The sequence below is a fragment of the Haliotis asinina genome, chromosome 3, assembly GCF_037392515.1.
Source record: "Haliotis asinina isolate JCU_RB_2024 chromosome 3, JCU_Hal_asi_v2, whole genome shotgun sequence".
Taxonomy (NCBI): Eukaryota; Metazoa; Mollusca; class Gastropoda; order Lepetellida; family Haliotidae; genus Haliotis; species Haliotis asinina.
In genome coordinates, this window is record NC_090282.1 from 85,363,913 (window position 1) to 85,378,021 (window position 14,109).

Genomic DNA, 14,109 nt, shown 5'->3' on the forward strand with positions numbered 1-14,109 from the left:
GGTTTACAGAGCTGCCTCTGTTAGAGATATCAGGGTGCACAGACAATGTGTGAAATAAGAAATAGTGTTTTAAGTAGATTTAAGCCTAATCCGTGACTCACTCAGGTGTTCATTACCTTATTGTTTACAGATCTGTTGTTGCAGTGCTCCTTCCATATTGATTTGTCTTCTTTCAAAAATTACTTCTACCAGTAGGGATTCACAAAGCTTTCACGCAACACAGGTGGACATTTTCTATGGGCGACTACGACATGTTTCCTCTATTACAAACAGGTATGCTAAAGTGCTTGTCAGGGATGAAGTTACATGGTTCAAAAACTTTTCTGACTTACGACTCTATAATGAGCATGGAACTCAAAACCTTTCACAGATTTCTTTCTGAAAGAGCTATGTGACATGTATTTAAGCCAATCTTCACTATCAAGAAAGGAAAATCCTTCCAGGTTGAAATGGGTGGTACTGATTTGAAGTTTCAATTTACTGATAAGGTATTTTTGATTCCATGCTATCATATAGTGAAATCTTTGAATTGAAAAAGTTATGTTTACAGGATTATATTGCCTGTCACAAAAGATTACAAAACACAGGTGTTTTTTTTAAACTGTTGTCAGATAATTTGAACACAGAATTCTTACTGAAATTGAAATTTAATTGTTTCCCCTTGAGATGAGGTATTTCTATCATTTACTCAGCGTGTGAAATAGTTTCCAAACTTTGCTTGCCAGTCGGGCTAGCTGTGCCAGAATGTTTCTGGCCTACAGATTACTTCACCAGCTTGAATCTGAATGTAGACATGGGTTTCATGTCAGCTGATATGATGAGCATTTCCATCAGGCCATAATCTTGTGGAGGTGTATTATAACTTAGCCAGTTGGAAAGTGATATATTTACAAAATAACCTCATGAAAATTGACCCACCAGTGATTGTTGAGATTCACTGGCCTGACTGGATTTTTACTAGCCACAGGCAAGCAGACCAATGGCCTTTTCACACACTGCATCTATTACCCCAAAATCTATGACAGATTCCAGGCAAGGGCCTTAACTCTGCATGGACTGACCAACAGTGTCCCTCAGTGATGCACAGTAAAGCAGGTCGCAGTATACAGTTATGGACCATACACTTAATTCAGGTTTACACTCAACAAGGGCTGGGACAGGTAGCCCATATAACCGGGACAGGTGTGCCTCAGGGCACATGTCTCAATATCCACACCTGTCATGATCATGTGACTTATAGCCTAGCCTAATAGATTCCATTGTGAGTAAAAGGTTGTATCATTGTCTTTGAAGATTTAGACATAATTGTGCTGTCACTTGTTTTAAACATAATACATGGTTAAGATATTACAAAATTGTAGCCTCAGATTATCTTGCCTTTTCTTACAAATTTGATGTCAGGGATTAACACAACGTGTATCCGATTAGATTATGGTAATAGGGGTCCCTGGGTAGAAAATTGGGACCCATCACAACTATACACACTACACTGGAGTGAAACATTAATAGCTCTGTGTTTGCAACTATGTATTTAACTCAATCTTTATTTCCAAGTGAACGGCCACAGGCCTGTAGTACAATACATTGTATTCATGTGTAGGTAGTATTACATTCTTTCTGAAAGCAAACACTTTGCGAGTATACATGAACAAACTTTCTAAATGTGTTTTACCGGAATTATTCATCAAGAATATAAACTTATGAGTTTCAGAATATACGTAATACTATTTCTCATATATCTGTTTCTATTAACAATAAGTATGCAGGGCAAATGCAGAAAAAATCAAATTCACCATCGACATAAGTATTTCAAGGAGACAGAAATGTATGACAATCAAACCTTAGAGTGACAACATACATGAAATATTTGCCAGTCCCGAGTGGATACCACATGACTACTCTGAGCTATGTATGTCCTTGGAAAGATCTGTTCTTGGCCAGACATGTAAGTAGTAACCCACACCTCCCCAAATTAGGTATGGGCAGTCCTGTGTTGCCAAACACGAATATGGTGATTTCATTCATCCAATGCCATATGTAAACCAATGCTCAAACTATAGTGGCACGCGTTTCAGCCATTTTGGCTGAGTTCCAGGAACAATCAACATTGTGTTGTGAGAGTTACATTATACCACTTATCTCACATACATGGAATATTACAAATAATAACTCATAAAGATGCGATAACACCACATCCTCCAAGAGGCGGTCAATGTTTTATGGTCATTCTAATTGTTCATGTGGTTCTAAATTTACAACACACTCCTATTTTTGATAAAATTATATGTTTGGAAGAAACATGCAAAGTCGTTCCACAATCCCTTTCACTTTTACAGACGTTTGCTATAGATGTTGGCAGTATACAAAATATTCAGTATTCCCAACACAGACTTTGATTACTACTATCAATGGCTGTTTTCCCTCCCCCTTCATCATACTGGACTTTTGAAATATCTTCCACAAAAAATTATGAGATTGAGCATATAGAAATATTTTGAAACATAATCTCAAACCAAGTGAGCAATCTCTATGCTCCAGCCATGGTGGTAAACTTTGAAGTCAGATCACACACACGGGTTAAAACATTCAATATTTTCTCAAAAAACATGGCAGGGTCTTAGGAAATGTGTGAAGAATTTCATTGTAATCTGTGACCATCTTACAGAAATGGTGGGACAGACCATCCACTGCTGGCCTCCATGAGGTTCCATGATCCTGAATACTTATAGTTTGTCCATTACATGTCCTGTGTATTACATCTTACACATTCCAGCAAACTGACCAGCTGGACAACGTTTTAGAGACATAATAGTAATTGCTGAAAGGCAGACTGATTGACTATATCAGTTAAGAATGTATATAATCAGTGTTCATCATTAACTTAAAAATAATATTCCTCATAAATAATAACATTATGATAGACAGAAACGTAAGTCTTCTGAAGTCAAAAGAGTTATACCTGGACGATTAGTCTGAACAGCAACAGGTGTATCTCGTCTTGCATGCTGGGAAACACCTGTCCCACTGACAAGATGAGATAACTATGGTAAGAAAGCTTCAGGTTGGTATATACATTATCTGAGGATACTGTTGTTTTTTGCAATAATTCACATTTTCATCTTATCATCTGAGCAGTTCTAATTCAGATAAATTCCTAGATGCTAATTCTCAAAGGATGGAGGGCTTCCACCATGCAGACCGGCAGAATTGATCAAAGTGTAAACATTCTCAAATGTTTTTCCTATTACAATTTTTTTATGATTTCGTTTTTTTTATTTTATCTTTGCCTGAAATATGAGTTAAGATTAGCTACTCAATCTGCTTTCATCAGTAATGAGAGGTGTGAGAAAAGTGATATAAACCTATATAGCATGTGCGTGCATGTGAGTACGGTACTGGTGCACACTGTCTGTTATACATTGGTAGCCCATAGGTAGCTCAAGTCAACATTGACGGACCACTGAGACACTGTTTACTGAGAAGTGAGAGTTTCTAGCCTGATTGTGAGACTGGGAAACATGAAGTATCATCTTTTACATCTTGTGGTAATGATAATGTCTGCAGATCAAATCACAGACCCTTAGCTCTCCACAGCTGATACACTACCTCCACAAGACTGTGAGGGTGGATCACTGCCTTATTTCTCATTTAAGACAAACTTAAGTTTGCACTCAAATTTCAAACTGAGTTTGATAATTTTAAGCAGCTAAATTGTTTAACTCGGCTGTATTTCCAAAATCAAACAGTCCAAACAGCTCAAGTAACCTACCTACCAAACTCAAGCCTTCTGCTATGTTTGAGTATAACTTTTAAGGTCAAAACACTTATTTTTTTCAAAAGTTTTCAAAATCATTTTTCGGTAATTTTTTTATTTAACCAAGTGTAATTTTACTCCTATTTCTTTTAATACCACTGCCACTTTTTTAACAACACTTATGAGGAGAGTTAACTGCCTCAGGGCATGCCACTTTATGCTTGCACAGTAAACAACCTCGGGAATGTCCAAAGTAGTGGTGAGCATAACTATTGTGTTTTTATAGTTCATGAATTGTTATTTGTTAAGGTAATTTCAAACCATCTTTTCATGTAAGTTAGGGTAAATTCATGTGTTTTCTGTTCTTTATTTAGTAATTATTGTGGCGAGTTTCAACTTGGTCAAAATTGTGTCAGCACATGTTTTCATGGCATAAGGTTAACATTTTTTCAGTGCTTTTGTAGAAGTTTTCATGTTTTAATGTTTTATTGTATTTCAAATGTGCTCAGGAGCATGTAACAATATTTTGTGCTTTTAACTTTTGTATGAGTTTGGGAAGTGGCAGTGCAGACATTTGCTTATTTAGCAAGTTAAATTGTGTTCATACATTGCAATTTCCTAAAACTCTTAAACATTTTCAGTTAATCTACTGTAAAAGACAACAGAAATATGAATATCAGAATTAGAATTGGAATTGATGGAATGGGTGGACATGTCAAACAGGTGGACATTGAGTAAAGTCACGCATACATACATACATACATACATACATACAATAGACAAGAATCATGTTGTTCGCAACAATAACATTGATTTTGGTTTACTCTGAGCATTGCATTTCCATGCGATTTCTCAAGTTTGAGTCAAATTCTAAGTGTCATACCCGTTACATTTAATTTAGTTTTTCAAGTGTTTCAAAAAGGAAAACCTTTAGTGTCTGTATCCACCTGACATGGTTCCAGCAAACTGGCCTAAAATATAGCATTATACAAGAACAGATGTAAAGAAAACAAGCAACTGCAGAAGAAGGTTTTGTTAGTTGTTTTATCTTAGAATCACGACTGGTCTTGCAACAATTGCCAGGAGAGTTTAAAGAAGGGTTTACCATATTTTTATAACAATATTGATTACTTGTAGGTGCATGAGTTGTCCAATGAATTTAGCTTAACATTATCAAAATAGACCATTTAAACCAGTATAAGATTAAAAACATTATCAGGCTATGATATTACACAGTACCACACTGTACCCTGAGCTCCTCACATATGTACATCTTCACAAGATACACCCTTCCTAACATACACCCTTCACAAGGTATATCCTTCACAAGATACACCCTTCATAATGTCCACCCTTCACAAGGTATATCCTTCACAAGATACACCCTTCAAAGATGCACCCATCACAAGGTATATCCTTCACAAGATACACCCTTCATAACATACACCCTTCACACGGTATATAGTTTACTGTACCCTGAGCTCCTCACATATGTACCTGCTCACAAGATGCACCCTTCACAAGGTACACCCTTCAAAAAGGTACACTCTTCACAAGATGCATCCTTCACAAGGTACACCATTCAAAAGGTACACCCTTTACAAGGTATATCCTTCACAACGTACATCATTCAAAAGGTACACCCTTCACAAGGTATTATTACCCTACAAGTTAACTCTTCACAAGGTACACTCTTCACATGGTACACCCAGTTGCAAGGCATTATTACCCTTCACAAGACACAACCTTCACAAAGAAGAACCTGTACAGGGTCATCCTTCACAAGATACACCCTTTGCAAGATACACCAATCACAATTACACACTTCACAAAGTATTATTACCCTTCACAAGGTATATCCTTTACAAAACACACACTTCACAAAGTATTATTACCCTTCACAAGGTATATCCTTTACAAGGTACACACTTCACAAAGCATTACTACACTTCACAAAGTAATATTACCCTTCACAAGGTATATCCTTTACAAGGTACACACTTCACAAAGTAATAGTAATTATTACCTTTCACAAGGTATATCCTTTACAAGGTACACACTTCACAAAGCATTATTACCCCTCACAAGGTATATCCTCCACAAGATACACCCTTCACAAAGTGTATCCTTTACAAGATACACTCTTCACAGTTTACACCATTCACATCCTTACACTGGAATAGAAGGAGTTTCATAGGGACAGTAATCTCTTGCTGTGTATTAAAAGAAACAATGTTCTACATACAACAAACATTGTTTTGATATTAATTTGCTTACTGATTGTACCACTTGTTCTTGTATTCATATGCATTATATTACATCCAGTTTGTAAATGCTACTCTTAAGACAGTTAGTTCAGTTTTAAATAAGTTACATGAAATTAGATACTGTAATGAATCACATTACTTACTGAAGAAGTTCATGAGTATCACATAGTATATATCACTGTATACACAAATGTTTACACCCCTGTTTGCAATCCAGTGGATATCAGTTCACTTGATTTTCTTGTTTTCTGCATAAACTAAGAGAAGTTTGTTCTTTTTTAAATGTTTGTAATTTTAACCAGACAAATTTTTTATTGGAATGTTTGGTAATGTGAGTCTGGAACCAAATGGTAACACACATGTTGCCTTATCAGTTCAACCTAAAACTGACTCTCATTCTTCCTTGTTTAATCCTGCACCAAATATTCCTGTGTGACATACTTGTGCTATATGGAATCTACTGATCACAAGAATGCAATGGTAGAATGTTAATCATACACCTACAACAGTTATACCAAATTAGCTCTATCATATCCAGTGAGTTCCGCACACAGCACATGAAGAAGTATGAACGAATACCAGACCCACACCCACAACTCATATACAAGATAATATCATGTGTAAATAGCACTCGTCAATATACATTCCATAACACAGAAGTCTTATTCACTGTTGGACAGCTCTCTGTCAATATCACTTATGATTTTACGAATTTATAAGAAAATGGGATAAATTGAACAAAAACTGATATTCGTTAAGATGGTGTCCAGACAGCGGAACAAGACGCAGCCTATGAAATACACACCAACAATCAAGCACCTCCCATGCCTATATTGCACACACAACGACTTTTTATCGTCTAATTGCGGTCATGTTTTCTGATAGAGATGACACAATCCGTCTATCTTCCACAGGGCGGCTCACCCTCATTCAGCTATTCATAGCTGCTTCAAACTAAAATGGAATCTCATTCAAATTATTTGAACCTTTTTTTGTGTCTGACATGAAGGAATACCATATGACTGTGTATAATGTCAGTGCAAACAGATCACACTGGAGAAGGCAAATATCAAAGCAATTTACATGCATTTTGATTTATATTTGCCCTATCAGACTGTCTGACATCAGTTATCAGGGTTTTATAAACAGGTTTTTTTTCAGCATTAGTAGACTAAGAGATGCCTGCCTACACAAGGCAGTTAATCGGATGATCATAAATTATTTGATCTTAAAGTGATTTAGATTTTGTGAAGTAATTCCAAGCCAAAGTGTACATACATGTAAATGTATAAAAATATGATCCTATTTATATTGTGAGTCATTTTACAGCCTTTTGACTTTATAGAGTGTTTTTCCACAAGCCTGCACTACTAAAGGAAGATAATAAACTCTCCTACTTTACCTTTGTGAAAGACCAGAACATAGCTTGTAGACATGATATGTTCTCAACAATGACTCTATGAAAGGGTTTTCAACAAAGATAAAGACATACATATTTCTCAAACTGGCAAAAAATTAGAACAAAACATAAACTGCAACACGATAGTACATCTTTTTTCTAAAGGTAATCCTAATTCAAACCTTCACACACATGACCCTGATTTTAAAATCAACAAAAATGTTCAGTGAGATCACAAAATACTAGTGTTTATAACAACACTGAACCCTCTGCGCCTGAATGGTCTAGAATGGAGCCGACTGTATGACATCAGATACAGTTGACACAGGGTAGGGCCATTACGTCCAACACCACATATGTAACGCATACCCTTCAAGTTGACGTGGAAATGTCAAAGTAATTGTAACGGTCTTAAGTACGTATATTGATAGTTTTTGTCTGCCACTGGTGCATTGATCCTTTACCATGTACCTCAAGTGGTGCTGTGATTATCCTCTCTGAATTGTGTAACAACCAAAACAATAACTTGAACAATAGCAGTTGATGCAGTTGCAGCTGACGTTATGTTTGATGTATAAGATCAAATTGAGCGAAAAGTTCAAGAATTTCTGTAACATCAATATGGAAGTATTTGTAAGTCACATATTGCTAGACACAATCAAAAGACAATATGCATTACAACTTGTCAGACTTGCAACAAATATTGGCCTTACGTCTGCAACACAGAAAGTGGTACCCTATATTTCAGTAGATTTGATATGTGTTCTCAGCTGCTTGTGTCAAAGGTACACATGTGACCAGCTTTTATAGTATTCCCAGAAATTATTGAGAATCATGTTGCGTCATGTAACTCATTACGTTTATTAACTTCTGGCGTTTTACTTACATAAACATGTTAAAACATCATCCTTTTACAGTCTCAGTCTTGTTTTAGTACTTTGTTAGACCTCCTCGCTCAGCAATGCATGCCTGAATACGCCTAGGCACACTACCCATCAAAGTTTGTAGGTAATCGTGTGACAGGGTATCCCAATATTGGACCACCTCGGCCTTCATATCTTCAATATTTCTCAGTCCCTTTTGGTTTATTCTGTCCTTCATGACTCCCCACACATTCTCAGTTGGGTTTAGGTCTGGACTGTAACTGGGCCAGTCTAAAACTTGAACATTTTCGCCCGACAACCACTGTTTTATGTAGCGCGCAGTGTGTTTTGGGTCATTATCATGCTGCAAAATCCAATCATCTTCATACAATGTTTGTGCTGTCGGAAGAAGGTGACCATTTAGAATGTCAACGTATCTTTCTTTTGTCAAGTTTCCCGTGAAAACACACAATTGCGTCACGCCGAGAGCCGATATGCCACCCCACATGTGAAACTTCGGGCTATGTTTTGGTCGCTGGTAGATAGGTTTGACAATATCTTTGGTCCAAATTTTCACACAATTAGGGAAAAGCCAAACAGAACTTTCATCCGAAAAGAAAACATTATCCCAATCTTGATTTTCATGAGCCCGACACCAGTTTAAACGCTTTTCCTTTTGTGCATCTTTCATCAACGGCGAGGGAATTCCACGTTTTTTCACCCAAATTAAGTCTCTGTAATTCCTGCCTAACTGTTTCATTGCATACCTGAAGACTTCCTCTGCTAATCATTTCATTTCTGATGTTCTCAACACTTTTCAATTTGCCCCTACTCACAATCTGCCCAAGTCTTTGGCGATCCACAACACTGAATTTCCTAGGCCGACCTGCCCCTGCTTTGTGCTCTATCCCGGTTACTGTTTGAATATTCTTCAAAGTTCTGTATACTGTAGACAGAGGAATACCATGTCTACAAGCTAACACTTTAGCATCAGCCTCACCCCTTTCAAAATCATCTAGAATGAGCTTTCTTTTCTCTCTTGCTGTAAATTCTGCCATGTCAACATAGGAAGCCGTCTGCTCAGACAAGGGAGATAACTCTTGACGTTATGAGCTGCCTTCTAAGCCTTCAAGAGTTGTCTCCCTTATTTAGTATGCTTAGTGGATAGTGAAAGCCCTTTTTCCAATCTTAGCATCATTAGAAAAAAAACAAAGATTTTCTCAATAATTTCTGGGAACACTGTACTTTTCAATGGATTAGTACTCAACAACTCATCCGTGTATGTCTGTGTATTTATATCCTACTTATAGCCTGTTTGCAGTGAAAATGTAGTGATGAATTTCACTTTACACAAAATGGTAAATGGAATATAGTGAAAGTAAGATTGCGAATACTCAAAATTTTACCTTTGTAATTCAGCATGTAAATCTGAGAATTATATTCAACTCAGAATAAATGTTGTTTAACAAGCGTTTCAAATCACTTATATTGGTTTGTATCACAAGGGGGTATGTACACTAAATGAAACACCAAGGACAAGCAGGGGTGGTCTAAGTTAATGTTTATCACTACATTTTCACTGCAAACAGACTACAACACAAGTTGAGGAACACCTGTTTCTGTCTAAATTTTCTAAAATATATATTAACTCTGGTAATATGATAGAATGGAATGTTTTTAACTTCAGCTGTGTAAAATATTCATAAAATTATTATTCTCATGTTGTATAATTTTTCAAAGAAACAATCTGTTTGTTTTCTGATCCTTTGAAAGAAATGACAGATATATGTTATTCATCTTCTGGTAATACAGGCCAATCAGTGATGATAGAGGTGATGCAGGGCAATGCCTGGGTGGAAGTTGGGGTGTGTTGGGATAGGGGTGTATCTTACGTCGACTTTCTCATATCTGCTTACAAAAAAAAAGTCCCCTTGCCTGATGCCGGGAACAAGTCAAGTCAGTTTTCATTGCGGGCAATCAAATAATGGAATCTTACTTGTCCGTGGACTACTAGATAATTTCCACTTATGGTTTCAAACTGCAAATAAACTTGGATTTCATTTCATATCTGCTCATAATATAGCTATTATTTCGCAATAATAGTCATTTAGAGCTATCATTCTTTGAAATTTATCACTCTTCCATAAATAGTCCAGTAAATATTAACATCAAACAATGTGTCATAAAATCAGAGCAAGTGGAAAATCAGTCAGGCAAGTTGCTTTTGAAAAAAATGTTGAGCTCCTGAGTCTGCTTACAGTCTGCTTAGATTCTGCTTACAATTTCCTTACAGTTTGCTTTCATTCTGCTCATATTTTTGCCTGTTGCCTGCCATAAAGACATGTTGATTTGGTTATTTACGAGGAGTTAACAATGACACATATTATCATGGTGGACCCCTTTCATTTCTAAAAGTTTATCTTGTTCCTTGTGTGTTTCTTCACTTCTTAACAGTCCCTTTTGAATCTCTTTAATAAATGATTGATAATTTGAAAAAGGAATGATGTATTTTGAGCAAAGTGTTGAATTTCTTGAGACCCAGCATTATCTGTTTCAACCATCGCTTTCAACCACATGTATCAAACCAACTGCCACCACGTATCATGTAGGTTGTAAACAATGTACATATCGCATAGTGTTATTTATAGGTTTAAGACAAAACATGACACTGACAGCCAGGAACACATGTTCTACTCTCACAAAAAGGTCCCTGCGTCCACCTAGCAAATGGTTGACTACCCTACTTAGCCTTCAGTGGCCAATGCACTTGTCACCGGGATGATTCTGATCATATATTTCTGTTTCACAATGGCTAACATACCTATCACAAATAGTAAATCAGTTGTTTAACAGGTCTAGGTATTGATTTGTCTGATTGTTTTATCTGTTATCTCGTATTAAGATAAGTTGTCTGATTTACAGCCAAGAGACTTGTACATACATATCTGTACCTGTCAATCATGGCAACACTTGATCCACTTGTAGCCTGACTTCAGGTGATGGGATTTCAAAACTCTCTATCAATACTCCTAAAGACTGAATATTTGTGTGACGATTTCTGTTTCAAAGAAAGAGCTATTTCCCTTGAAATCAGTAAAATTCAAACATAAAACATAAATTCATGCCATGCAAAATTTCAGAATGTGCAAAATCATAAAAGGAATTTCATTTTAAGAAACAGATGTGTTGTTAATCTGCTTTACAAACAAAAACTACATTGTACTACTTGCAGATAGTCTGGCATATGATGAAATACTCTCAACATACTAAAGCACAAACAAACTGTAAACTCAAATAAGACATCATAGCAAGACATGCAATGATAATACTTGTTTCCCTATATACCATTCCACAGCCACACCTAAAAGCTGTAAGCCATGAGACTTGAGCACAGAACCAATGGTTGATGGTGGGAACATGTCAAATTGCAATAAATCCAAGTTCTTTAGGAGGATACAAAACAAGCAACATCAGAAGGTCTTGATGGCAGCAAAAGTTCTTCTGGACAAATTCTGTGTTCCCATAATAACATTACTAGCTTGGATTGTGTCCAACTGGGATGACCAGTCTTACCAATGTTCACCAGACCTGGCCTAACAGTGTGGGTGTCCAGAATGTGTATATCTTAATACAGAGACTGTACATGTGGTCGACAGTGGTCTGTCTCAGTATGAAGCCAAAAGGTCAGCACTTTCAACACATTGACGTAACATTTCATGCAGCTGATCCTGTAATGGGTACCATGGACCTTCTGGTATCAAGTCTGACCATAAGAAATCAGATTTTTGCTGGAATATTTGTAAAAGTATCATAAAACCGTAGTCAGTCAGTCAGTCTATAAATAAAGAACAAAATGAGGAATGAATGTTTACTGTTACAGCCACTATCATGAAGAAAACCTGGGGGTGGGGGATTACACTAAACAAGGATGGTTTCATGATTTCAGGGCAAACATATGACAATGACAGAACACAAATTCCAGACATATTGTGTATGATATTCCTACCAGACATCGGCCCTGTATGCAGATGGCTTCCTTGTCCAGCTTACATGGTGTTCCATCTTCCACGGTCTCCTGGAAGCGTGAGTAGTACCGCACTGGCCCCTTGGCCTTGCAGGCTAGTTCACATCGGCTGTAGGCTGGGGACAACATACACAGAGGTAACAATCATGCTCATACTGCCCTAATATATAGCTATGATTCAAATTTAGTACGAATAACACTACAAAATCTTTTATTGACATTAAGAAATGACTGTGACACATGTAAGTATACTCTCATGTTTATAATGATCAAAAGGTTGACATCAATGAAACATCAAGTCTCTCTAGTCCTGGTTGATGAAGATAGGGAAACAGTGGAAGGGATATGTTTTGTCGTGTACATGTTCTAGTGTCTGAAAGGGGGACTACTGCTGCTGCTGCTGCTGCTGATGCTGCTGCTGCTGATGATGATGTATATCATAATCAATCCATGGAGATCTGAGTTAGAATTGGTCTAATCAACATTGGTCTTGATCCTTGGTCATGATGTTGATCACTGGACTGTCTGGTCCATACACAATTACTTACAGACTGAAGCCATACAGATGGAATATTGGTGAGTGCAGTGTTAAACAACAAATCAACCAATCATAATCAAGACACTGCAGGCATTTATTTCCTGTGTCTCCCAGAGCAGCTATTTCAAGGGAAGCAACTCTAACCAACTTGCCGGTTACTTCCACATGGACTGAGGAAACTATTTATTCACTTTTGCTTATCCCACCCTTGGACTTTTTAATATTATTATCAAACATTGTGAGCACTCATCACATGTGTGACATTTCAAAATATGGTTCACGAGTCTTTCAATTATCAAACATACCAAAATTATGTTTTCATGATTTTGTTCATTGTTCATTTATTATCTGATCTATTGAAGAAAAACAACCTACTTTTGCCTCATTAAACCATACACATCTGTTTGATTTCTTGAATTGAAACAAATGAATGAGATAGAACAGGGAACATATGCAATATCTATACCCAGTTACTGAATATACAAGGTTACTAGTGAGGCATTGTCTAAGATATTCTCAAATGATTAAAGATGATTCAACTTCAAGATACCCTTTTATCTTTCTATTTTAAGAAATATTTTGCTATGAAACAGGGTCCAAACATTGATATAAGAGAAGAGAGCGATTATGATGCCACTTTAAATGGTGGTGTGTCTTGTCTGTATATTTGTTGTGTAAAGATGCACTCAGCAATATTCAAGGTGAATAACAAGAATTTGTAAATCACCTATCATGGTTAAGACAAAATATGTTGACAGAACACGATGAGCCTCAGACTATACAACTGGAATACAAACAGGCATTCTGACTACCAGGTCCCCGTAAACAACAAGCATGGGCTACGGAAGATGATCATGAATCAAACCCTGAACTTCGTGTTTTTCGGTTTTATCATTTCAGCTCTGTGTGGGAAATTACCATGAGTTTTTTTCCAATGTAAGCATGCCACAGCTGAATCAGGCTGTCAACATCCATGCTGTTTCAAATCAAGAATTCATCTACCCATCTGAAATTCACAGAATCATCAGATCCTGATGGATCCAAGGGATGCAACTCTGCACAGCAAACAGAAGTGCTTCAGATGGCCAATAAGAGTGGCAGACTGTACATGAACTTCTCACCACAACAGAACAAAATGTGCATTAAGACTGCGGTTGAATGACTTGATTGACACTGGTTCTACATTCACAAGAAGAACAACTCCCCATGTATCATAGCGACTACTTTAATTGTGTAAGTGAGCCTTGACCTTACCCCAACCGGT

General features: G+C 36.9%; 1 protein-coding gene across 2 annotated transcripts in view; it reads right to left on the reverse strand.

Moving 5' to 3' along the window:
- LOC137278651 (thrombospondin type-1 domain-containing protein 4-like) overlaps positions 1–14,109 on the reverse strand; it is a 228,971-nt gene that overhangs the window by 83,410 nt on the left and 131,452 nt on the right. For both annotated transcript variants that reach the window (XM_067811149.1, XM_067811150.1), the window contains exon 6: positions 12,290–12,423. In XM_067811149.1, coding sequence (XP_067667250.1) covers positions 12,290–12,423 — 134 coding nt within the window. The remainder of the gene's footprint in view (positions 1–12,289; positions 12,424–14,109) is intronic.